General features: G+C 36.9%; 2 protein-coding genes across 3 annotated transcripts in view; one reads left to right on the top strand and one right to left on the bottom strand.

The window, feature by feature from the left end:
* LOC129724517 (tetraspanin-9) overlaps positions 1-796 on the top strand; it is a 41,769-nt gene extending 40,973 nt beyond the window's left edge. For both annotated transcript variants that reach the window (XM_055679477.1, XM_055679478.1), the window contains exon 7: positions 6-796. In XM_055679477.1, the coding sequence (XP_055535452.1) occupies positions 6-143 (138 nt within the window). In that variant the 3' untranslated portion in view covers positions 144-796. The remainder of the gene's footprint in view (positions 1-5) is intronic.
* On the bottom strand, positions 27-25,669 carry LOC129724518 (uncharacterized). The gene is made up of 4 exons (XM_055679479.1): positions 25,390-25,669; positions 1,175-1,297; positions 976-1,107; positions 27-911 (listed from the first exon to the last, which is right to left on the bottom strand). The coding sequence occupies exons 1-4, from the start codon at positions 25,537-25,539 to the stop codon at positions 825-827; spliced, it is 492 nt and encodes a 163-aa protein (XP_055535454.1). The 5' UTR covers positions 25,540-25,669; the 3' UTR covers positions 27-824.
* Positions 25,670-25,686: the final 17 nt, after the last annotated feature.

The following is a 25,686-nucleotide window of genomic DNA, read 5'->3' as shown; positions in this document are numbered from 1 at the left end:
TTTAGCTTTTCGGTTTAATATCCTCAATGTTACTGTTTTGCACGGTGAAACATAAACGATCATCTAAAACGTACAAGTCGTACTCACCGACGGTGGATACGACTTTGAATAGAAACAGCACCGGGACCTATTTGGATGATTGATATTAACTAAAACCTTAAAGACGCCGAAAAACGAAGGGAACACTTTCGTACACACCCGAAAACACGCACCAATACAACGACGGATTAGAGAGAAAAAATACTCGTACTAGCTTTAAGCTCCTATGTGCAACTTAAGTGCCTGCAGATAAAGTTTCGAAACAACATTCAATCTGCACCAGAAAAAAAGTGCGGACACATCTAGCTGCATTTATTACAGGCGAGATGAAGGAGAAAGGAATCCTTAGATTAAGGAGACGCTGTGCCAAAAACAATTGTTCATTTTAACCCTAAAGAGAGTACCCTAACTGTATCGGGTTTGAGTTAGAGTAATTTATGACCAAGGAAAACAAATACGTTTAACTATCAAAAGTTTTAGGTCAGTATCATACCAAGCTGAAGTTTAGCGATTAAGGCGAACGAAATATTTTTATTCACACACAATATACAAGCGATAGCATTCTGCTGGGCTGAGTAAAGTAGTTTTGTAGCACACTGTGAATGTATGATTCTACTTCTATTAAGTTATTTATACCTAACACAGTAGAGAGCGATATTTTCGTTCTGGTAGCTAGCTAAGAAACATTCCAAAGCAGTAGTAAAGCAGTGCTGATAATGTATTTACACGAAAAACTAATAAAACTCGATATACTCTTGCCGGGCCGTGTTGTGTCCTTTAGTCCTTCACTCCAGTCCAACTAACTTATTGCCAATCGCGTTAAGCGATTTCGTAATTGATTTGTTGATTTTGGTTGTAAGCTTTTTTGGGGTCTGAAAGTGAATACAAGTACCCATCACTGTACCTGGTTTTTAATTAAATATATGAACAACTTACGTCTAGAACTGCATTAATTTGCTTTGCGATAGAATCCATCGCGTTGACAATACCCGATCGAAGTGCTTGGTAGTCTTCGATGGGGTTTATCTTCCAGTCATCCTCGGTTGTTTTGTCAATCACAGCTCCCGGCTAAAAATATAGACAATCTTTTAGCGACTATCACCAACTTACAGGTACATTATAATAAAAAACATACGTTCAACAGGTCAATAATTTTTTTCTGAACACTTTCAAAAATCGAGAGAATCTTCGAATCGAGATCTTCCTTCTCCTGTTTGGCATCTTTTCCCTCCGATTCGTTGTGGATCAAACCGTACACCTGTAAGTAATGATACTTCATTTTTGTGTAGCTTGAGCGTTCGAAACCCCATGAGTTATATTAAACTAAATTATTGAATTTGTAATGTCACGAATATATCAGAGACTTGCTCACCAGCAAGGTTGCATATTCAATTTTGGGGTGTCAATTCCATTCAATTGGCCGCGTGCCGATAACTCGTTCCACAAGCACAATTTTGAAATATGATGTACGACAGACTTGCAGTCCATAAGTAATGCTACAAGTTTGTCGAAGAAAGCAGTGCTCTAACTCTTACGCCTAAAGTGTAAGAGCCAATATTCAGTGGGATATTCAGCCAATATTCGCGGTGAATATAAAAATATTCACCGCGAATATTGGCTGAAAATTGCACTGAAGATGAGCTCTCACACTTCAGGTATAAGAGTTACAGCATTGCACTATTCGACAAACTTGTAGTACTACTTAGGGACTATAAGTTTGTCATACATTGTTTCTCAAAATTGTACTTGTATAGCGAGCTATCGGCACACGGCGAAAAAGCACCTTAAAATTGAATATGCAACCTTGCTTACCAGAAAGTAAATCATATTTACAATTAAAACACCTTGAAAATTATCGATTTCTCGAATATTCAAACTAGCGGCTATTATGGTTAAATGGGTCCAAACTCGAGAAAATTTGTTATTGCATCAAATACATCAGAAAATTATACATAGAAGCCGAGGTAGAAGAAAATGAAAAAGCTTTTTAACCATTCCTGTGAATTATGGAAAAATGCAAAAATTACTCCAATTTTAAAGCCAGATAAGAACCCAGCTGAGATTTTACGTTATCGACCAAACTGTTTGCTTTCTTCGATAAGTAAACAGCTTGAGGGAATTATTCTTAACAGATTTATGTCACACATCAATGAAAATTCAATTTTCGCAGATGAACAATTTGGACTTCGCCATGGGCATTCCATTGCTCAGAGTAACTAATATGATACGAGCTAACAAAGGTTAGGTTAGATTTCAGACACCCTTCCCCCTATGTAACGATCGGTAACGTTCGATATGACACCCCTCCTGCCTAAAATTACGCAACGCTGAACAGCCTAACCACCTCCGAAATTTTCAACTTCGAGAAAACATCACAGTTACGTAACTGGTGGAGGGGGCCCCTACGTAACAATAAGCAACGCAGATTCAGCCCCCCCCCCTTCATGCGTTACGTAATTTGAGTACGACGCCTTAACAGGAATTTTGAAATTTATTTGAAGAATAAACTTTTGATTCAGAAACAAATTTTTAGACTAGCACACGGTGTTCCGAATATTGTTATTATAAAATAAAATACGCCTTCAAAACTGTTAATGGTAGTTTGTTTGTATTACTGTCCTTCACTTCTGGGCCAAATTTGAAAAACATCGTTTGACTAATTTTTGAGTTAAGCCCTTTTGAAGTTTTATGGAAGATTTCTCATTCAAATATACTTAAACAACCCTTTCAAAGCGAACATAAATCATAGTAGGTATTGTTTTGCAGACAACGTGTGCCCATTGGCGACCTTTCTGGAAGATTTGAGCTTTATTAGGACCATTGGGAAAATTCCGGATCAAAAAGCCCCGGAAAAAATGGCCATTTGTCAATCGAAACCAAAAAAAACATTTGAACCTCAGTTCACACTGGAATTCGAAAATAGAAAGACCAATGGAAACTTTATATCTTGATGGCTTTATACGAATATTTTTAAATTATAAAAAATATACCTTAAAAACTGTTCACGTTAAATGGTTTCTTGAAGATTTGTTATAAGAATAATTATTTCTCATATACTTCGTCTATGTGTATGTGTACCGGGATATTTTTGGCAAAGTTATAAACTATGTGTAGCCTAAATCGTCAACCTATTCCTTCTAAGACAAATAACCTTTTTTTTAATTGATGACTGCGAGCTGAAATTGTGATTTGTATGATTTTGAGGTATGATGAGTTTTTATCGCTCCCAAGTTATCGTGAAACAGGGCTCATTCATCGTTAGTTGAATTAATGATTGGCACAATTCATTTTTTAGTATTTGGTGGCAAACGATGCCCCGTTCCAAAATTTGCAAAAAATAGAAGTTAAAAGTTGGTTGCCTCAAACCTCAAATATCAAAAAATGAGGTTTCAACTTGTACAAATTGCTCATAATATGTACATAATAGACCCCAAAAGGTTCAATTAAAATGGGAGGTCATGAAATTTGAAGTATTCGTGGCAATGAAAAAAGAAATTTTTCGACATGAATTTCCTAAAAAGTGAGTTTTACCTTCCTGTCTAGTTACTACATATACATTTCAATGTTGAATGGATTTGTGTGCTACTTCAATGTAAGTATATGGTCCATTCATCTTGTCTAATAACTAAACATAAATGAAATAAAAAAAAACACAAGTGGGGGGATTAAAGGCATATTGAGCACACGAGGCGAAATGGGCACCCCTCTTTTATGCGAAACTACGCATTTTTTAATACAATATGGTATATGGAACTCTTCCGTAGTTACTACAGTATCTCTTCATGTAGAACAAAAGTGGTTTGTCTGTTTAAAATATGGAAATATATTGAAAAAATCAACTTGGTTCCCGGATGTTTTGTAAAATGATTATTGTTGCGCACTACAAAATAAGCTTCTACGATCGTTTAAATGGCTCAATCAAGGGTGTAGACACATCAATAGGAAGTATGGGTCGTACCCCGAATTTCACCATCATTGAAGTTTTGATTTAAAGCTATAATTAGTATTAAAATCTCATGTTAACTTCAACTAATTCGATAGGGGCAAAATGGTCACCTTCTGGTGGAGTGAAATGAGCACACCTTGTCACATAAACTTACTGTAATTCATCTCAGTAGACTTGTGAGTTTGTCTGTTTCCATAGTCAGTGTTTGTTTACAGTGATGGTGTGAACATATATTAGAAAATCTTTGAGACCAAATCGGTCAGAAAAAGGGACTGCAGGCAGAATTGGCCACCATAAGGCGCGACAGGACATTCACGAAACAAGCCGCTAAGTATCACGGCATCCCGCGACAAACGTTGGCCCATTAGTCGTACTTCTACACAGTTTCAAGATATGTTCTATAAGAGTGCTCATTATACCCCGTGGGTGCTCATTATGCCCCAGTGGGTGCTCATTGTGCCCCACACATCGACTGATTGCTAGTTTGTGAATAGTGTACCTCTAATTATAGATGGTTAATTCAAGTTTTGCACTGAACACAGCTTAAAATTTTTGTCGGTCTCCATGCTTAAATTAGCAACCAAGTTAGGGTGCCCATTATGCCCCTATTCCCCTTGTTCACACAGCATGTTTTTCGTTCGATTCTGCCCCTATTTTTAAAACGAAGTTCATGCATTGTTCGAAAAAACACTGTTTTTTCTCCAATTTATCTATGAATATAGATAACAAGTAATATTGATAGATTTACCACAAACGAACAGATGTGCCTCTTCGAAAAAAAACCTTGAGAATCCTCGTCCTCGTTCGCCACTGTATACTTATGCTCCACCATGTAAGCTTACTGTCTAGTGACAAATTTTCGTAAAACCGGATTGGACAAAGAAATCATCATTGAGTGACACGTCTGCTTGTCTGTGGATTCACTATAGATCTTTTAAAGAACTGACTGGTGTCACCGAACCTGCTGCGTTGATATTGCTTTCACGTGCGGTACGTAGCTTTAGAATTCCTGTGAACTGAGGTGTCAAATAATGTTGTTGCTTTAGACCCCGTGTAAAATGGCAATTTTCGCATTTAACCCGGGGTTCTTCAATCCGAACAATTTTCCAATGGTTTTAATACAGCTCAAATCTTCCAGAAAGGTCAATGGGCATATGTTGTCTGCAAAACAATACCTACTATGATTTATGTTCGTTTTGAAAGGGTTGTTTAAGTATATTTGAATGAGAAATCCTCCCTAACACTTTAAAAGGGCTCAATTCAAAAATTAGTCCAACGATGATTTTCAAATTTGGTTCAAAAGTGCAGGGCAGTGATAGAAACCAACTGACATTAACAGTTTTGATGGTGTATTTAAATTTATAACAACGGTGTTTAGAACACCGTGGCAATGATCTATGCTGTACCGGTCTGGTCAAGTTGTTGTTCAACAATGAAGAAAACGCTTCAAATGATTCAGAATAAAATTCTGAAAATGATTTTGAAGCGTCCTCCTTGGTTTGGTACATTTGAATTACATAGACTTATCGGTGTTCCAACATAAAAAAAATAAAATTATAAAATATAAATCCTTGATTGCTACGATAAGCTCTCTTTATAGCCAATAAGTTAGCAATTAAGTAAGTTGTGAGTTTACTTTCCTTTCTTGGCAAGTAGGTTTGAATCCCTACGAATGATAAGTCGTAATTGCTAAACCAAACCAATCCTAACAATTCAAATTGCAATTTTTAAACAGTGTTAAGAAGTCACCATTTATGATCGGCTACACAAACTTATTACAGATCGGACTCGATTATATTGGGCTCGGGGAAAAAGAAATGTCGTATTTCTGATCGAAATTTGACGCTTTATTTAACACCCTTAGAATTCACCGATTTAAGTCAAATATGCGCCATTTTGTTCACAAACTTGTTGCCAGTTAGAAAGCAACTTCATTATTCCCTCTTTATAATCCCCCCCGGTCCTTATTTGCAAAAACCCAGACAACCAGTTTTCGCAATCCCTTTTTGAGGCCAATATAGTCAATATATAGTCTCCGAATTTTTTTTCACTATATATAATCGAATCAGAGAAAAATAAAATGATTTTTTCATTTATTTTACATGAATGATTTGTAGTATCGAATAAATAAGAAGAATTTCATTTTTAACTCATCTCCCCAAAAGTCAGAAAACACATTTCTCACAAAAGAATATAACTTGTAGTTATTACTAACATAATTGTAGTCAAATGCAAAGAAACATTTGGATCAGTGTATATTGATTTATCAACTCTGTATTTAATTGCTCAAATTTTGAAAAATTTAAGTTTTTTGTTTTTTTCTGTTTTTTTTTATTTTTGTAATTATTTTTATTAAGGTATTAATATTTAGCTAGGGTATCGAACGTCTCCGTCAGTGGTTTTCTTAGGCCCACTTTTGCATAAGATTGCTGCAGAAAAACTTTTATCAAGCGGTACGTATTTTATGGATGGTGTTTTACTACATATTAGCTCTAGATAAGTCATATTTTCAATTTTAACAATTTTTTTTTCTTCTATATATAATCGAGTCTAAAATTACATATAATAGAATCATATATTTTCGAGTCAATATATAATCGAGTCCGACCTGCATTTGCTAATATCTGTACATATAAAAATGCAGCTCTGTCTGTCTGTCTGTCTGTCTGTTCCATATAGGCTTGGAAACTACTGAACCGATCGGCGTGAAATTTTGTATATAAGGGTTTTAGGGGCCGAGAAAGGTGACTAAGGTAATTCGAGACCCCTCCCTCTTCTGGAAGGGAGGGACCCCATACAAATGAAACACAAATTCATGCACATCTCGAAAACTAACCAAGCAAATGGAACCAAATTTGGCAGGTGGATCTTTTTAAGGGTATCAAATATATCCATAATGGTTTGACATCCCTCCCTCTTCTGGAAGGGAGGGGTCCCATACAAATGAAATACAAATTCATGCACATCTCGAAAACTAATTAAGCAAATGGAACCAAATTGGGCAGGTGGATGTTTTTAGGGGTATCAAATATATCCATAACAAATTGACGCCCCTCCCCCTTTTAAAAGGGAGGGGTCCCATACAAAAGAAACACAAATTTCGCACAGCTCGAGAACCAATCCACCAAATAGAACCAAATTTGGCATGTAAATATTTTTAGAGGTAACAAATATGTTCATGAACTTTCGACACCTCTCCTTCTTCTGAGAGTAAGAAAAATTTTTGACTCCAGACGCCATCGTAAAATTTAAGATGGAAACTTCCGGTTTCCATCCGTATAATGTCTTCAAATATCATTTTCAAATCCAAGATGGTGACTTCCGGTTTCTGAAAAACAGCGGGATATGACCAAATACCACCCAATATGGGTATTTCCGAAATCGTGATGATACACTGAAACCACAAATCGACCTCCGACAACATTTTGAGTTGTAAAATGGCAACTTCCGGTGACTGGAAAACTGCCGAAAATGACCAAATACCACCTAATATAGATGTTTTTTAGCCAGAATGACGTTCAGAGGCCAGAAATTGTCTTCAAATGCCATTTTGAAATCCAAGATGGCGACTTACGGTTTCTGAAAAACAGCGAGATATGACCAAATACCACCCAATATGGGTATTTGCGAAATCGTGATGATGCATTGAAACCACAAATCGACCTCAGACAACATTTTGAGTTGTGATATGGCAACTTTTGGTGACTGGAAAACTGCCGAAAATGACCCAAATATAACCAAATACAGTCAGGTTTTTTTTTAGCGGGGGATACGTACCTCGTAAAAAAAACCGCGTAAAAAAACCGCGGTAATTCAAAAATACGCGAAAAAAAATCGCGCTAATTCAAAAATCCGCGTAAAAAAACCGCGTTAATTAAAAAATCCTTGTAAAAAAACCACGTTTTTTTTAAATCCGCGTAAAGTAGTCCAGCAAGAAGGGCTTTAGAAAAAACCCGAGACGCTCTAGAACCAGTATTTAAAATTGTCCTCCCGTCTGGAGTTCCACAGGGTAGTGTACTGGGACCGCTGATTTTCGTGCTTTTCATTAACGACTTGTGTCAACGAATTTCTTCTGCAAAGCTGCTTTTCGCCGATGACCTGAAAATTTTCCGAATAATTAAGTCCATGTTGGAATGTATTTGCTTGCAAAAAGACATCGATATACTTTCACGTTGGTGCAAAGAGAACGGGATGCGTGTGAACATCAACAAATGCAAGGTGATCACTTTCAGTCGCTGTCATAAATTGATTAGTCATCAGTACAACATCGACACAACTCCACTGGACCGTGTGCAGTCTATCCGTGACTTGGGCGTCATTATCGATTCTAAGCTCCGCTTCAACCAACACATCTCCGCCATTACCGCTAAAGCTTTTTCGATCCTCGGATTCATTCACCGCAATGCTTCACAGTTTACTGACGTGTACGCGCTTAAGGCACTATACTGTGCTTTAGTACGCAGTGTTCTGGAGTACGCTGCTCCCATATGGGCCCCGTACCATACCTCTCAAGTTATTCGCATTGAGCGAGTTCAAAAATGTTTTTTACGTTTTGCTCTCCGTCACCTACCGTGGAATGACCCTGTACATCTGCCCGACTACTCGCAACGATGTCGTTTGATTGACCTGGAATTGCTGTCAACAAGACGAATAAAACTTCAACGATTGTTTGTTTTCGACGTCCTAACGAACAATATTGACTGCTCAGACCTTCTCCTGCTAATTCAAATAAATGTTCCTCAGCGCCGGTTGCGATACTGGACAATGATCTCCATACCCGGGCACAGGACAAGCTATGGTTATAACAATCCGCTCAGTTCCTGCCTAAAAGGATTCAATGACGTCAGTGATTTATTTGACTTTCACTTAACCAAAAATAGTTTTAAAAATAGAATTAAAAATATAGCATAAGACAAACCAGTCTGTACGATATGATCGAAGACGATGAACAAATAAACAAAATAAACAAAATTGTCCTCTTTGACGGTCATTCCGGATCTTTCGGTGAGCGGAGAGTATTTTTTGGACTAAGTCTTTTACTAGATAAACACTTAAACGTTTCTGGTTTCAAACCCACGTGATTTCGGAAATTCGTGAAAATTTTTTTGAATTAGCGCGGTATCGCGTAAAAAAACGCGTAAAAAAACGCGTTAATTCAAAAATCCGCGTAAAAAAAACCGCGTTAATTCAAAAATCCGCGTAAAAAAAACCCGTAAAAAACCGCATATAAAAAAAACCGCGTAAAAAAACCTGACTGTATGGGTGTTTCTTTAACCAGAATGTTGCTCAGAGGCCAAAAATTGTCACAAAATGTCATCTTGAAATCCAAGATGGCGACTTCCGCTCTCTGAAAAACAGCCAAAAATGGCCGATTTCCATCCAATATGAGATGCTCCGATACCAGAATGATACACAGGAGTTAGAATCCACCACAGACACCATTTTGAATTCTAAGATGGTGACTACCGGTTTCTGGAAAACAGCCGAATATCACTAAATAATACCTATTATGGGTGTTTCTTGAACCAGAATGACGCTCAGGGGCCAGAAAACGTCTCCAAATGCCATTTTAAAATCCAGGATGGTGACTTCCGGTTTCTGAAAAATAGCCTAAAGTGACCAATTACCACCCAATATGAGCGTTTCTTTAACCAGAATGATGCATAAAGCCAAGCATTGACCCTGGACACCATCTTGAATTCGAAAATGACCACTTTCAGTTTTTGAAAAATAACGCAAATAACGGAATACCACAGTATTTCCGGGGAGGTGATGTACTAAAGGCAGAAAACGAGGATGTTGTCATTCCGATAAAATCAATAATTTCAAACGATATAAAAAAATCGCAAGAAATCAATGAATTTGGAATGTTGAAAATTATTAAATTAAACACAAAAATAGGCGGGACTAAGTTTGCCGGGTCAGCTAGTTTATTATAAATACTTACGCTACTAAACAAAAAGAAACATTTTTGTGAATTTTTGTGCCTCTAGTGAAGACAGTTTTTTTCAGAGACTTAAATGAATTACACAGCGCAACATTTTTTTTTGCCTTGGCTTCTATGCATGATTGTTTGATGAAGTTTGAACAACGGCGCCATTTTGAATTTTTGAGAAACCGGAAATTTTCGATGTTTTTTCGACGCCATTTTGTTTTAAGACCAAATATAAAAATTCTAAGAGTTTGTCCTTATACAAGCATCTTCTTACCCATCTTTTAATAAAAAAACAGTCTTAAATCGGTCAAAAACTGAGCTCAAAACGGTGATTCTTCAAAACCGGTTTTGGCATGGTTTTAGTATATTTCACAAAACAATATCAAGTACGCTAAGGTAGCTTTTTACGCGGTTTTTTTACGCGGATTCTGGAATTTACGCGGTTTTTTTACGCGGTACGTATTCCCCGCGTAAAAAGTGACTTTAGTGTATGTCTGAGCAATAATGGTAATGCGCTAATATCTGAAAGTGGTAGTCAAATTATATCTTATATTGAGTAAAAAAGTCTCAAAAATCGATTGATAGGTGTCTGATCTACGTAAAATGTCAGCAACATATCGATTTTGCTCCAATTCCCCTACAATACTTAAATAGGTTTATCTTGACGTTAAATTAACTGATTTGAAATCTGTTTAATGTAATATCAAGCGTGTAAGTGATACTTAAAGATACAATAACATTTTGTCTTCAAATAATCCTCCTCTTTTTGCGGGGAATGTGCTACATTCCGATTCGGAACCCCTTCTGTTTATTATACACAGACTTCGCGGCCAACTGTTTAGTGTACAGGACAATTGCGGGAATAGCGCTAAGATCCTACGCTACGACTGGCTTATTGGACCAGCATCGTACTTGGGTTTGCAATATTTCCGAGAATAGATTTCCCGGGAAACGGGAATGAAAAATCTCATTTCCCGGGAATTCCCGGGAACCGGGGAAGGAAAAAATCCTTAGCAAAAATGAGATTTCAAATCAAGTTTATTAATAAAAAGTTTCAAACAATCGTTTACAATTTAATTATCAATTGAAGAGCAAAATTTATTCAAGTTCACTCCAAAAATTCATGAACAATCGTCTATCAATCGCCTCAGTTCCGCTGACAATTTTTCGTTAGGCCCAAATAATGTAGTTCCCTTCTGTAAAACTTTGCTTAAGATCGCTGAATCACCGCTAGTGTCTGATTTCTAAAATACTTCTAAATCACCGATTCCAGCTCTTGCTACACTTCATTAGAAACTGAAGAGTCCAATACTTTTAGTTTGTTGAAGATAAAGCTGAGTGTTTGGCAACCAGATTTTAGAGCATTTGAATGCCTTCGTAATTAATGTGAAATCGCGGCCACGACCCAAGTTACACAGACTGAATTTTATTAATTTATTTATTTCTGGTCGCATTGATTTATGGGTTTTAATTTTTTTTTATCAATTTACAGGTTTCAAAATTTTTTGTCAATAAACAAAGAAAAAATCAAGCAACTATCCGCTTAGTAGTGAACTCACTAGCAAAAACCTAAATTAATCCACCTAGCGGTCAGACCCAGCCTTTCTCATTCAAACTTTTATTTGTAAAAATAGATTTACATGAACGCTTCAATCCAATAAATGTATATTCACTCTTTAGGTTCTAAAATATTGATGTTGTAATCTATACATATAAAAATGCAGTCCGGTCTGTCTGTTTGATCCATATAGGCTCGAAAACTACCGAACCGATCGACGTGAAAATTTGTATGTAGGGGTTTTTGGTCCCGATAAAGGTAAATAGTTTGAGGCTCCTCCCTCTTCTGGAAAGGAGGGGTCCAATACAAATGAAACATAAATTTCTGCACAACTCAAGGACAAACCAAGCAAATGAAACCGAATTTGGCATGTGGTTGTTTTAAAGGGTAACAAATATGTCCACAATGGTTCGACGCCCCTTCCTCTTCTGGAAGCACATGTTTCTGCACAAATTTCTGTACATCTCGCGAACTAGTCAACTAAATGGGACCATATTTGGCAGGTGAATGATTTTAGTGTTAACAAATATGTTCCATAATCGACCTCAGCCAACATTTTGGATTGTAAGATGGCAACTTCCGGTTTCTGGAAAAAAGCCAAAAATTGACGATTTCCCCCCAATGTAATAATATTCGGATAAAGAATGATACACAGGAGCTAGAATGGACCACAGATACCATTTTGAATTCTAAGATGGCGACTTCCGATTTCGGAAAAACAGCGGCAAACGACCAAATACCATCCAATATTGGTATTTCTGGAATCGTAATGATTATGAATACCATTATGAATTGTAGGATGGCAACTTGTGGTTTCTGGAAAACAGCCAAAAATGGCCGATTTCCGTCTAACATGAGTATCTCCGGATCTAGAATGATACATAGCAGCTGAAATCGACCGCAGACCTCATTTTAGATTCTAGGTTGGCGACTTCCGGTTCCTGGGAAATAGCCGAAAATGATCGAACTACACCCAATATGGGTGTTTCTTCAGCCAGAATAACGCTCAGAGGCCAGAAATTATCTTAAATACCAGTTTGAATCCAAGATGGCGACTTCCGGTTTTCGAAAAACAGCCTAAAATAACCAAATACCATCCAATATGAATATCTCTGGAGCCAGAATGATGCAATGAGCTAACAATTGACCTCAGGCACCATTTTGAATCGCTGAATGGCAACTTATAGGAAACAGTCGAAAATTACCAAATAATACTCAATATGGATATTTCCGTAATCGAGATGATGCATAGAAGCCAAACATTGACCCTTGACACCATTTTGAATTTAAAGACGACCACTTTTTGTTTCTGGAAAACACCCAAAATAACTAAATACCTCCCAATATGAGTATTTCCGGTGTCAGATTGATGCCAGAAAATCTGCTGAAAATGACCGAATACCACCCAATATGAATAAATTCAGAATTAAGGTGATGTACAGAATCCAAAAGTCGAGGATGTTGTCATTTCGATAAAACCAATCATTTCAAACGATTTGTTATTAGACTTTGATCATATCCTATGGCCGATTCGTCGTGCATTTTCAGACTTTGAACACATCGCAAGGAATCAATGAATTCGGAACATTCAAATAGTACGCTACCACATTTAATTTATGTTGAGGCCACATATATCAATCGAAGCAGGTATAGTTTTAAATAGCCTTCGAATTTTTTTTCTTTCCATAACTTTTGAGCCACATATCAAATTGTTATGAAGTTTGTTTTTTGTAAGTTTGAGAGATGACTCGTTCGTATGACACTAGTTATATATAAATAAGCTATGTTATCTTTGTGATAATAGACTTTCGTTGTTTTATTAACAATTCAATACATAACGGTTGCTTAAGTTTGATTACAATCAAATGAAATGGGAACGTATAGGGCAGCCAAACTTTTCAATCATAGTTCATTAGTTAACCCTTAACTAGCCCGCTCATCTGATAATATTATTGATCAAATCGGTTGTGTAGCTACTGAGATAATGAAGTTTCGTGATTTTCACATTTCGGTACTTTACAGACGAAGTTACATATCGATTACAATAAAATTCAATAGGGTGTTACGAGGCAGCATGGCAGATTTTTATTCTCACTCACTTTTCTCAAAGATCGCTGGACCGATTTTCATGAAATTAATTGCAAATGAAAGGTCTCGCTGTCCCATAAAACTTTATCAAATTTTATAGAAATCGGATTTTTAGTTTAGAGGTTATGGTTCAAAATGTAATAATCATGAAACATCATTATCTCAAAAACTACACAACCGATTTGAACAAAATTGATTTCAAATGAACGGGCTACCTGAAATACCTTTAAGTTTTGAATTTTTATAATAATTGAACGTGTGGTTCAAAAGTTATATTAAGAAACGTGTTTTGAAGACTACTTAATCTCACTCATGTTTCTCAGAGATGGCTGAACCGATTTTAATAAAATCAATGTCAAATGGAAGGTCTAGTTACCCTATAAGACCCTATTGATTTGTTTTGCATTCAGACTATTACTTTTCCTGTTATGTTCAAAAATGTGAAATCCAGCTATGAAAAGGAACATATTCCGGAGACTACTTGAACTCACTCACTTTTCTTAGTGATGGCTGACCCCATTTCTACAAAATTAGTGTCAACTAATAAGTCTAGCTGCCTCGTAACACCCTATTGAATTTTACTATAATCGGACTGTAACTTCGTCTGTAAAGTACCGAAATGTGAAAATCACGAAACTTCATTATCTCAGAAACTGCACAACCGATTTGATCAATATTATTATCAGATGAGCGGGATAGTTAAGGGTTAACTGATGAATTATGATTGAACACGTGGTTTCAAAGTTTAGCTGCCCTATACGTTCCCATTTCATTTGATTATAAGCGAACTTAAGCAACCGTTATGTATTGAATTGTTAATAAAACAATGAAAGTCTATTATTTCAAAGATTACATGGCTAATTTGAACATAACTAGTGTCATACGAACAAGTCATCCCTCAAACTCACAAATAACAAACTTCATAACGATTTGATATGTGGCTCAAAAGGTATGAAAAGAAAAGAAATTCAAAGGCTATTTAAAACTATACCTACTTTGATTGATATATGTGGTCTCAACATAATTTAAATGTGGTTTTGTACTATTTGAACGTTCCAAATTCATTGATTCCTTGCGATGTGTTCAAAGTCTGAAAATGCACGACGAATCGGCCATAGTATATGATCAGAGTCAAAAGACAAATCGTTTGAAATGAATGGTTTTATCGAAATGACAAAATCTTCGACTTTTGGCTTTTGGCGCCCTAATTCTGAATATATTCATATTGGGTGGTATTCGGTCATTTTCAGCAGATTTTCTGGCATCAATCTGACACCGGACATTCCCATATTGGGAGGTATTTAGTTATTTTGGTTGTTTTCCAGAAACTAACAGTGGTCGTCTCTAAATTCAAAATGGTGTCAAGGGTCAATGTTTGGTTTCTATGCATCATCTCGATTACGGAAATATCCATGTTGAGTATTATTTGGTCATTTTCGACTGTTTCCTATAAGTTGCCATTTAGCGATTCAAAATGGTGCCTGAGGTCAATTGTTAGCTCATTGCATCATTCTGGTTCCAGAGATACTCATATTGGGTGGTATTTGGTTATTTTAGGCTGTTTTTCGAAAACCGGAAGTCGCCATCATGGATTTCAAAATGGTCATTCTGGTTGAAGAAACACCCATATTGGGTGTAATTCGATCATTTTTCGCTGTTTCCCATGAACCGGAAGTCGCCAACCTAGAATCCAAAATGGGGTCTGTGGTCGATTTCAGCAGCTGTGTATCATTTGTTACCACTAAAAACATTCACCTGCCAAATATGGTTCCATTCAGTTGATTAGTTCGCGATATGTACAGAAATTTGTACAGAAACATGTGCTTCCATAAGAGGGAGGGGCGTCGAACCATTATGGACATATTCATTACCCTTTAAAACATCCACATGCCAAATTCGGTTTCATTTGCTTGGTTTGTTCTTGAGTTGTGCAGAAATGTATGTTTCGTTTGTATTGGACCCCTCCTTTCCAGAAGAGGGAGGGGTCTCAAACTATCATTGGAACCTTTATCGGGACCAAAAACCCCTACATACAAATTTTCACGTCGATCGGTTCGGCAGTTTTCGAGCCTATATGGATCAAACAGGCTGACAGACCGGACTACATTTTTATATGTATAGATTACAACATCAATATTTTAGAACCTAAAGAGTGAATATACATTTATTGGATTGAAGCGTTCATGTAAATCTATTTTTACAAATAAAAGTTTGATTGAGAAAGGCTGGGTCTGACCGCTAAGTGGATTAATTTAGGTTTTTTTTTGTTGAAATAGTCTTCTAGTCGATCGTTTTTTATTTTGTTAAAATATCTGTTTTTAGTTGGGTATCATTGTTCTGTTAAAGCGGCTGTCTATATAGGGTAAAAGCATCGGTTTTGGTCAAAATATGTTATGAATGAGAGACAGTGATTCTTGTACCTTCGAAAAATATCTAACTGAAGCAGTTCAAAGGCGATATCGCATTATTTCCCTTCACTAACATTGAGTTTAAATAATGAAATTATGTTATTTTGTATACATATTTGCTAACCAAAAAACTTGTTTGTACTCCCATTTTCGCCAAAGCGCTCCTAAATTGGCCACTGTATTGACCAACCAACCACTATGTACTATATTTAAGCCAACATCGGTAAATTTTCTAAGGCAAAAAAGTATAGGGTTAGTATAAGTGTATCAATTGAACTCAACACAGGTTTACCCTGGAGTTTATACTTGAAAATATGAAAGATAATAAACGGACCGTTATTATAAAAAAAATATCTATCAAATTCGTGTATGGCGGCCAATTATTGAGAACATTATTCACCTCTGGGAAGTGTTGCAAATTTTCACTGTCAGTGATAGATTCTCAGTTGAAACTAGAAACCATGAGTATCAGTGTCATTACGAACGAGCTGACAGTGAAAACTACTTTCAGCTCCAATCAGTTGACAGTGATAAAGCTAACTGGCAGCATTACTGTGATTTCGCACACGCTGTGTTACATTAGCGATGTTTATTCGGTTGAGAATGTAGATGCTTACCTACTTCATCGACTTCATGCAATGGATTGGTTTGGATCAAATAATTTCGATATTAATGAAGGCATATCATTTGTATCACTGACACAGTAGCGTAGCTAGGGGGGTGTGGTTGGTGCGGTCCGCACCAGGCCCACCACTCAAGGGGGCCCCAAAATCTTGCGAACACCGAGCCGGTCAACCTGCCCATCTGAACTTAACCTAATGTATTTGTGCTCACCACTCTGCTCTCAGCGTCGCCAGAACTATTTCATTGAAAGCCGTAGATTCTACGAAATTCCCCTGATTTCCCCTCTTTTCTACGGATTTCCCATATAAATGTTTTTCCGTAGAAGTGTACAAATCCGTAGATTTACGGTTAAATCCGTAGATCTAGCAAGCCTGTCTGCTCTCGTGATCCACACGGACAAAGTATACGTGATACCGATGTTCCTTTTTACCATGATTCGTGATTCAACTGACGCCGAAGTTGAATGTTTTGCGATCGCAGAAAACATTCGATGCAACGTGGAAACACGCAACGAAGGAGCGAATTTTTGCAATCCTGAAAACCAGACTTGGTAAAACACGCACCGCACTAGAAGCGGAACAAAAATCGAGATCTTGCTTGCTAGGTATCACGCATTTGAGCTGGGTGCTTCGGTCGATGATTCGGCACGCGAAGAATGAAGAATACCACCACAGAGCGGATATCTCTTCGTTGGTGTTTTTCTAAAGTTACATAGAGCGCACGGTGTAGCCCCGAATCATTTTGCTTACTTTTTTGCTTCGTGGCATCTCCGTCTTCTTGTACTCTGCTTCTCTCTGCTATGTATATTACACGTTACAGCTATTGCATAGGGCGTGCGCTGACGACGTATGCGGGTGAGTGGGTGACTATATATTTGTGGTGCTTTTGAAATTAAATGAAATTTAATGTAACGAAGAAGCAAAACAATGTTCTGTTTAATAGTTTCAAAAGAACATGCCGTGAGTTTTGTTTTACCTGCAACAGGTGCAATTACTCGGATTTGTTTGTTTCCTTTAAAAAAGCATGCGTTCTGGTAAATATTTCCTGTAATATGAGGTTTAAATTGCTTTATATTTTTGAGCCTTCAGCCAGAAAATACAGTGAAATATAATCAAGACACTATTTTGATACTTTCCGTCGTTCCAGGAAGCATAATCATCAATCTTCATAAAAAAACGAGGTTATATTTAAAAAATATTACAAAATTCCTAATCAAACTTGGTAGAGTACGCACAGCATCTCAAGCAGAGCTTGATTGTAGCTCAAGATCCATAGCCCACACGCACTCGGGCTAGGTGCTTTGACCTTTAGCTTGGTGCGCAACAAATTAAGAAAAGCATCACACAGCAAATATCTTTTCACGGATCAAAACAAAACGAAAAAGAAAAAAACGCTCAACGTGCCTACAGGTGACGATCACAAGATTATCGCACTGCATTCGTAGCTTTTTTAGCTCTTGCGCCGAGCTGGTGCTTGCTACGAATGTCACATAAGACGATAATAGGCTCGTGGTGCTTGGTGTCTATAATTTGGCGATGTCACCGAGCGGCTCGGAGCGGTGCTTTTACCAAGTCTGGAAAACGCTGTCTATCTGTGTTACTGTGTGGCTAACGAAAACATGAAACAGAGCGAGGGAAATAATCTGATCAAGTTTCTCTAAGTTAAAGTTGATTAAGAACTATTTGAGGTCAACGATGAGTAACTTGAGATTAACAAACTATGCCATTTTATCGATCGAACGTGAAATCACTGATTCCATTGATTTTGAATATGTAATTTCAGATTTTTCCAACCAAACGGCTCGAAAAGTGAGTATCTAAATACCCAATTATTGGTTTTGCGGACAACGGAATGAATTAGTAGAAAAATCTAAGTTTTTGTTTGTCTCAATTCCTTTTATGGAAGAAAAAACTGCCCAGTCATTTTCTTTGGAGTCCCACATTTTTGTTACCGTACCAGGCCCACCAAACCATAGCTACGCCACTGCACTGACATGATTTTCACTGAGAATTGACACGGGAGACACTCAATCTCAGTGTGATGAGAGTGAGGGTAGAATTGCTGGTGTATCATTTTCATTTTGCAGTGTTGAAATTTCGCAACACTGGTACTGGGTAAATTTAGATCTCAAAAAATTCCGAGCTTAAAGTTTCAGGTTAATAAATCTCATAATAATCTGATTCACGCAATATCAGCGAAAAACGTCCAAAAGCTTATTTGTTGGCGTTATTACAATCATGTTAATTTACCACTGACATAACTCTCCAAATTGAGTTAAGTATGTTATTTGTATGGCATAGTGGCTTCGGTTTAGTTTAAATGTTTCTTTCTGTGGAGTAAATGGTGAAGAATGAATTTCAACCCATTATGTTTTATTAGAAAAGCAAAAACCTGGCGGGTTTTAGAACATCAAAAAGTTTCTCAACGTCAGTTTTTCTTACAAATGGCGAGCTGAGCAGAAGAGTCATCGCGAGCGGGTTACCTGCGAACTGATCAAAAGAGCCCATTCTTCTGAGAGTGATCAAAGTTTTCGCTCTTTCGAAAAACTGACTCTTCTGATCAGCTCGACAGCGGATTGCCTGCATCTATATAGATTCAGAAGGTCAGTGAACCAGTTCTTTCGCTGAGTGTACTCTGCGTTAGCCAGCCCATGTACCTGTGGATGATCTGTGGTAAGTTAAATTTTGCTTGCTCCCGCGGCTGGTGTGGTGGATGGTTATGTAGCAGAGCAGACAGTCGGTGGTAGCTGGTTGCTGGGAGTTCTATTGCAGTTTCGCGCGCGTTTTAGCGCTCGGTAAGAGGGGTGTAAAGTTTTCGCATGGCTCTCGCTTGGGATGTCTGATAATAAACTATACCGATCGAATATAAAATTATGTAGAAAGCAATGAGCGAGTGTGCGGTTAAAAAGAAGTAGTTTACTTCAGTGAGCGAAACCGCTCTGGTCTGCTCATTGTAGTAAACCATTTTTTCTACTTCTAGCAATTACCAATTGGGGTAACTCCATACAAGCTGTAATTGTTCAAAAAATCGTATTATTCGATATATAATCCAGGAAAATGGGGACTCGGTTCAATTCTCATATTGTATATCCTGCTCCGACCAAACTCACATAATTGTGTAGGTAGAGGTAACTAAAACAAAACCTTCTATATATCTCTTTAAAAGTCAAATTCATTGTTTTATCGATCACAACGCTAGTGTCAACGCGATAGCTGCTGCGGAAAATAATAAAACCGGAGCAAACAAATGTATTTATAAAAGAATTACTTCGATTTAGTTATTGTTTCACGTCTTTTTTAACCTACATAATTGGCTTATGGGCATGGGCTTATAAATATTCTTACAATTACTGTTATTTTTAGAGAAAATATATAACATGCAAAATATCAAAGTGTGTGTGTAAATATTTATTTGGGTGTGTACATTTGTGTGTGTATGTGAGTGCGTGTTTGTGTGTGGTTTTGTAGTAAAACTAGGGTTGTCGGTATTGCCGACTTTTCGAAAAACCGGTATTTCGGTATTCATAAAAATGAAAACCGGTAAAACCGGTATTTTTATTTTTTTCTGACTAATACAAACCAGGGGCGACTCGTGGTCTTTAAACCTACTTTTTTTTCTTCATAATTTAAACCTACTTGTTCAACTACAAAATTCTGAAAATCATAGTTTGGGGAAATAATGACAATCATGTCCACGGAAAAATGCAATACATTCTCTCTGTACTATTTTAAAATTAAACTGAAAAATAATTAAATATATACAGAAATTTGGATTTGAAATTTTTATTTTGCCTAACGTTTCAGGTCGTTTTTGCATTTATGAGTAGCTATGCTTCATTACGATCCAGTTTTTTTTTCTGTTAGATTTGGACCACTTGTTTTGATCTCTTGTGGTGTTATACGATCCAGAAACAACACTGGAAAAATTAAATAGTGTCTGGAAAACTTTAATGAATGAATCCAGTGATATGACTACGAAGAACATAATTTCGAAACTCATATTAGTAAAAAAACATGCAGATTTTTATTTCAGATTTCTTTCACATCGCAACACTTAGTTTTAAATTAATGAATAAATTTGAAATTCTTAGAGGAGCAATTATTGAAACTATTGAGAAGAGTAAATGAATGAAGAAGAAAATAAAATGACAATCAGACAAAAATTTACATTCTACGAATCCGAAGGAATCGAAGGTTAATACTTTTCTATTCTGTTTGATGCTCTTTAAACAGTTCTTCCAAATTCAATTGAACCAGAAAAAGCATTTTTCTCAACTAGAATTAATGCTAATAAAATTCGATGCGGTTTGGCGACGAAGCTTTGACCATGCTACAGCATTTAAATTTTACTTTCTCAAGAATAGGGAGCAGTAATTTCACATACATAAGACATACGTAACACTGGCGTTTTTTTCTGGTACACGTTGCCCCATAGTACTCCGTACCTCGTCCTGTCCAACTGCTCGACAAATAATGAACAAAATGAATTTTCTTTTTCTCGGCTTTATCGAGCTCCAAAGAAAATTCCATAAGGAACTGTCAAAAAGTTATTTACAAAATCAATGCAGCATTTTTCGAGTAGGAACGAGACAAATGCAGGGCTGCGCAGGTACACTGTCTTGAAAAACAACTCAAACAGTAATTTTATTCAGAGGGTGGTACCATTTGAGTAGTTCATTTTGTACCAACTTTTTTAGAAGATTTCTTCCTGAGTGTTACGTATGTCTTATGTACGTGTTAATTTTTAGGACGAAATTTTTTATTGATTGATTATTTCATCCTGTAAACGCTTTGTATCAGAAGCAACATGTTCATAACTAAGTGTAACCTGTGCAATGTACATGGAGACGCCAAACAAAAATAAATCCCTAATTTAAATTTATATTTCTAGATTATTTTTTTAGTTTTACTATAAAATAGTACACAACGAATAATTACTTACGTTTTTTCGCGGACAAGATTGTGATTACTGCCCCAAACTATGATTTTCAGAATTTGTGGTTGAACTGGTAGGTTCAAAATCCACGGGTTGCCTCTGTAAGTATGAGTGTGTACAGAGATTAACTCTTCTACTTAAAAATAAATGTCTTGCTTTATTGATATAAAGTTTTTTGACATATTATCGATACACACAAATACATCATCTGAATCCAAGCAGAACAAACAAGAAGGAAACAAAACTTGATAAATAAGTTAGAGTGAATTAATATTCAATGTTGCTTCTGTCTAAATATATTTATTACTAGCTGACCCGGCAAACTTCGTCCCGCCCATTCTTGTGTTTAATTTAATAATTTCAAATATTTCAAATTCATTGATTTCTTTTCTTGCGATGTGTTTATTAGGGTGGGGAATCGTCATGTGCAAATAAAAGAAACTTGATAGCAGAAGCCAGAACCAAATTTTTTTTTCATTCTATTTGGAGCCTTGCCTTCAATACATCACCTCTATTCCGGAAATACTTATATCGGGTGGTATTCAGTTATTTTCGTTGTTTTCTAGAAACTAAAGGTGGTTATCTTCGAATTCAAGATGGTGTCCAGGGTCAATGCTTGGCTTCTATACATTATTTCGATTACGGAAATATTCATATGTAGTATATCCTATTGAATGAAAATCAGCCATTTCAGTTGGTTGCTGTTTTCAGATCAGCTGTTTTCAGAAACCGGAGAAAATGGTATTTGGAGACGATTTCTGGCCTCTGAGCGTCATTCTTGTTGAAGAAACACCCATATTGGGTGGTGGGGAATGGGGGGGGGGGGAATGACCATCTCGGCAGTTTCCCATTCACCGGAAGTCGTCATCTTACAATTCACAATGTTGCCTGAATGAACAACATTATTGTCGATAAGTGGCTTCAGTGCATCATAACAATCCCGGAAATACCCATATTGAGTGTTATTTGGTCAATTGCCACTGTTGTTTTGGAACCGGAAGTCGCCATATTGGATTTTCAAATGGCATTTGGAGACAATGTCTGGCCTTTGAACGTCATTCTGGTTAAAAAAAAAAAACACCCATATTAGGTGGTATTTGGTCATTTTCGTCTCTTTTCCAGTCACCGGAAGTCGCCATTTTACAATTCAAAATGTTGTTTGAGGTCGATTTGTGGCTTCAGTTCATCATAACAATTCCGGACATACCCATATTTGGTCATTTGCCGCTGTTTTTCAGAAACCGGAAGTCGCCATCTTGAATTTCAAAATGGCATTTGGAGACAATTTCTGGCCTTTGAACGTCATTCTGGTTAAAAAAAAACACCCATATTAGGTGGTATTTGGTCATTTTCGGAAGTTTTCCAGTCACCGGAAGTCGCCATTTTACAACTCAAAATGTTGTCTGAGGTCGATTTGTGGTTTCAGTGCATCATCACGATTTGGGAATACCCATATTGGGTGGAATTTGGTCATATCTCGCTGTTTTTCAGAAACCGGAAGTCGCCATCTTGGATTTCAAAATGGTATTCAGTGACAATTTCTGGCCTCTGGGCGTCATTCTGGTTAAAGAAACACCCATATTGGTTGGTATTTGGTCATTTTCGTCTTTTTTCCAGTCACCGGAAGTCGCCATCTTACAATTCAAAATGTTGTCTGAGGTCGGTTTGTGGCTTCAATGCATCATAACAATCCCTGAAACACCCATATTTGGTCATTTGCCGCTGTTTTTCAGAAACCGGAAGTCGCCATCTTGGATTTTAAAATGATGTTTGGAGACATTTTCCGGATAGAAACCGGAAGTTTCCATCTTAAATTTTACAATGGCGTCTGGAGTCGAAAATTGTTCTTGCTCTCATAAACCTCAACATATCAAATTTGGTTCCATTTGCTTGATTATTCCTCGAGATGTGCAGAAATTTGTGTGGAACCCCTTCTTTCAGAAGAAGGAGGTGTGTCGAAACATTATAGACATCTTTGTTACCCCTAAAAATACTCACCTGCCGAATTTGGTTCCATTTATTTGGTTAGTTCTCGAGATGTGCAGAAATTTGTGTTTCAATTGTTTGGAACCCCTCCCTCACTTAAGAGGGAGGGGTGACGAACCATTATAGACATACTTATTACCTCTTAAAACATTTACATGCCAAATTTGGTTCTATTTGGTGGATTGGTTTTCGAGCTGTGCGAAATTTGAAACTGTTATGGATATATTTGATACCCCTAAAAACATCCACCTGCCAAATTTGGTTCCATTTACTTGGTTAGTTTGCGAGATGTACATGAATTTGTATTTCATTTGTATGGGACCCCTCCCTTCCAGAAGAGAAAGGGGTATCGAACTATTATAGATATATTTGTTAGCCCCAAAAACATCCACCTGCCAAATTTGGTTCCATTTGTTTTCTTAGTTTTCGAGATGTGCATGAATTTGTGTTTCATTTGTATGGGACCCCTCCCTTCCAGAAGAGAACTATCTTAGTCACCTTTCTCGGCTCCTAAAACCCCTATATACAAAATTTCACGCCGATCGGTTCAGTAGTTTCCAAGCCTATATGGAACAGACAGACAGACAGACAGACAGACAGACAGACAGACAGACAGACAGACAGACAGAGCTGCATTTTTATATGTATAGATATACACCGTCATGTGAGGCAGCGTTCATTAACCTTACAATGATTTATGAATATTGTGATAGTCAATTTTTTAATTAAAAAAAAAAAATACCGGAAATACCGGTTTTTTCACCTCTCCAATACCGGTATTTCGGTATTGGAAAACATATCGGTTTTACCGGTTTTGCCGGTTTTTGTTTTACCGGTAAACCAACCTAAGTAAAACACAACGAATTGAAATTCATTCTTCCTCTAATTCATATTTTTTCACAAAAAGCAACATTTAAACTACACTGAAGCCACTAAACCATACAAATAGCATACTTCAATGCCAACGAATATATTCTGATTGAGAATGTCTTGGACAATTTTTTGGATGATATTGCGTGAATCGAATTTGGATTTTCTTACTCACTTATCTTCACCCCTTTAGCAGAAAACAACTTATCATCTCCAAACCCACTTTTGGATCAAACCATTTTACCATATTCAGTGTACCATCAGTACCATCAGTGTACCAAACCGAGCAGGGTGCTTGTAAGAATTTTATTCTGGATCCATTAGAGGGTTTCCAACAACAAACATGGAGTTTAACTAGATCAAGTTAGCATAAAATATTTGTTCATAAATGATAACCTAGTTTCAGATCAATTCAGTAAACCGTGACACATGCATTTCAACTCTGTTTAGCATTAGCATAATCAGCACCAACAATGAAAGACACGGCAACAATAATCGTTAGTTTTCTACAGCTTTGACAGTTATTACAGCTACTTGTCAAACCTTTTCGATTCACAAAAAAAGTTTGCTCAATTTCCATATCGACAAATTAACGAGAACTTTTCTTTGTGCTAAAAAATGATATCACTTCACATTATAACAAAATTAGAGCACAACTCAAACAAAAAACACAACCATTTGAGGGATGTTTGCATAGGGCAATAAAGTTTCTTTGGAACTGTACGCAGGTATATCCCAACAAACAAATTCGCTCGAACACAAGCGCAAAGACATGCTGGTTTTTGTCAATAAACCCATTCCACGAAATAAAAATAGCATATATGCATATACTATATAATCAATAATTGTAAACATATTCACTCACGGGCAACGTTTCATCATAACTAATTAAAAATGCACTTCAAACCGTCAGACACGATGCTCATAATGATGGCTAATATTTTCGCAATGTGGTGGCACCCATGTTGGCATTGATATACATAACACTATCGAAATATACCTTCGAGTCTCCAATTTTGGTTTCTTTGGTCAGCTCTTCCTGCCGGTTTCGCTCTGACGCACTTTCCTGCGGTCTACAGTGCACGCGATAGCAGGCGCCGAATAAAACTGCGATTAACAGTAAAACTTTTATCTTCCCTCGGGAAGACATTATTTTGGTTTAGTGTTGCGCACGATTTTCAACCAATTGTTGCTTGAAACTACTTTTACACCCGAAACAGTCACGGAAAAAAATAGCTTTGCCCATCAGCCACCAAAAGTTGTGCGCTGCAGTCGATCACCTGAGTTGAACTGATCG

This window comes from Wyeomyia smithii, chromosome 2 (assembly GCF_029784165.1).
Source record: "Wyeomyia smithii strain HCP4-BCI-WySm-NY-G18 chromosome 2, ASM2978416v1, whole genome shotgun sequence".
In the NCBI taxonomy this organism is placed as follows: Eukaryota; Metazoa; Arthropoda; class Insecta; order Diptera; family Culicidae; genus Wyeomyia; species Wyeomyia smithii.
This window is presented reverse-complemented; position numbering and strand designations above follow the sequence as displayed.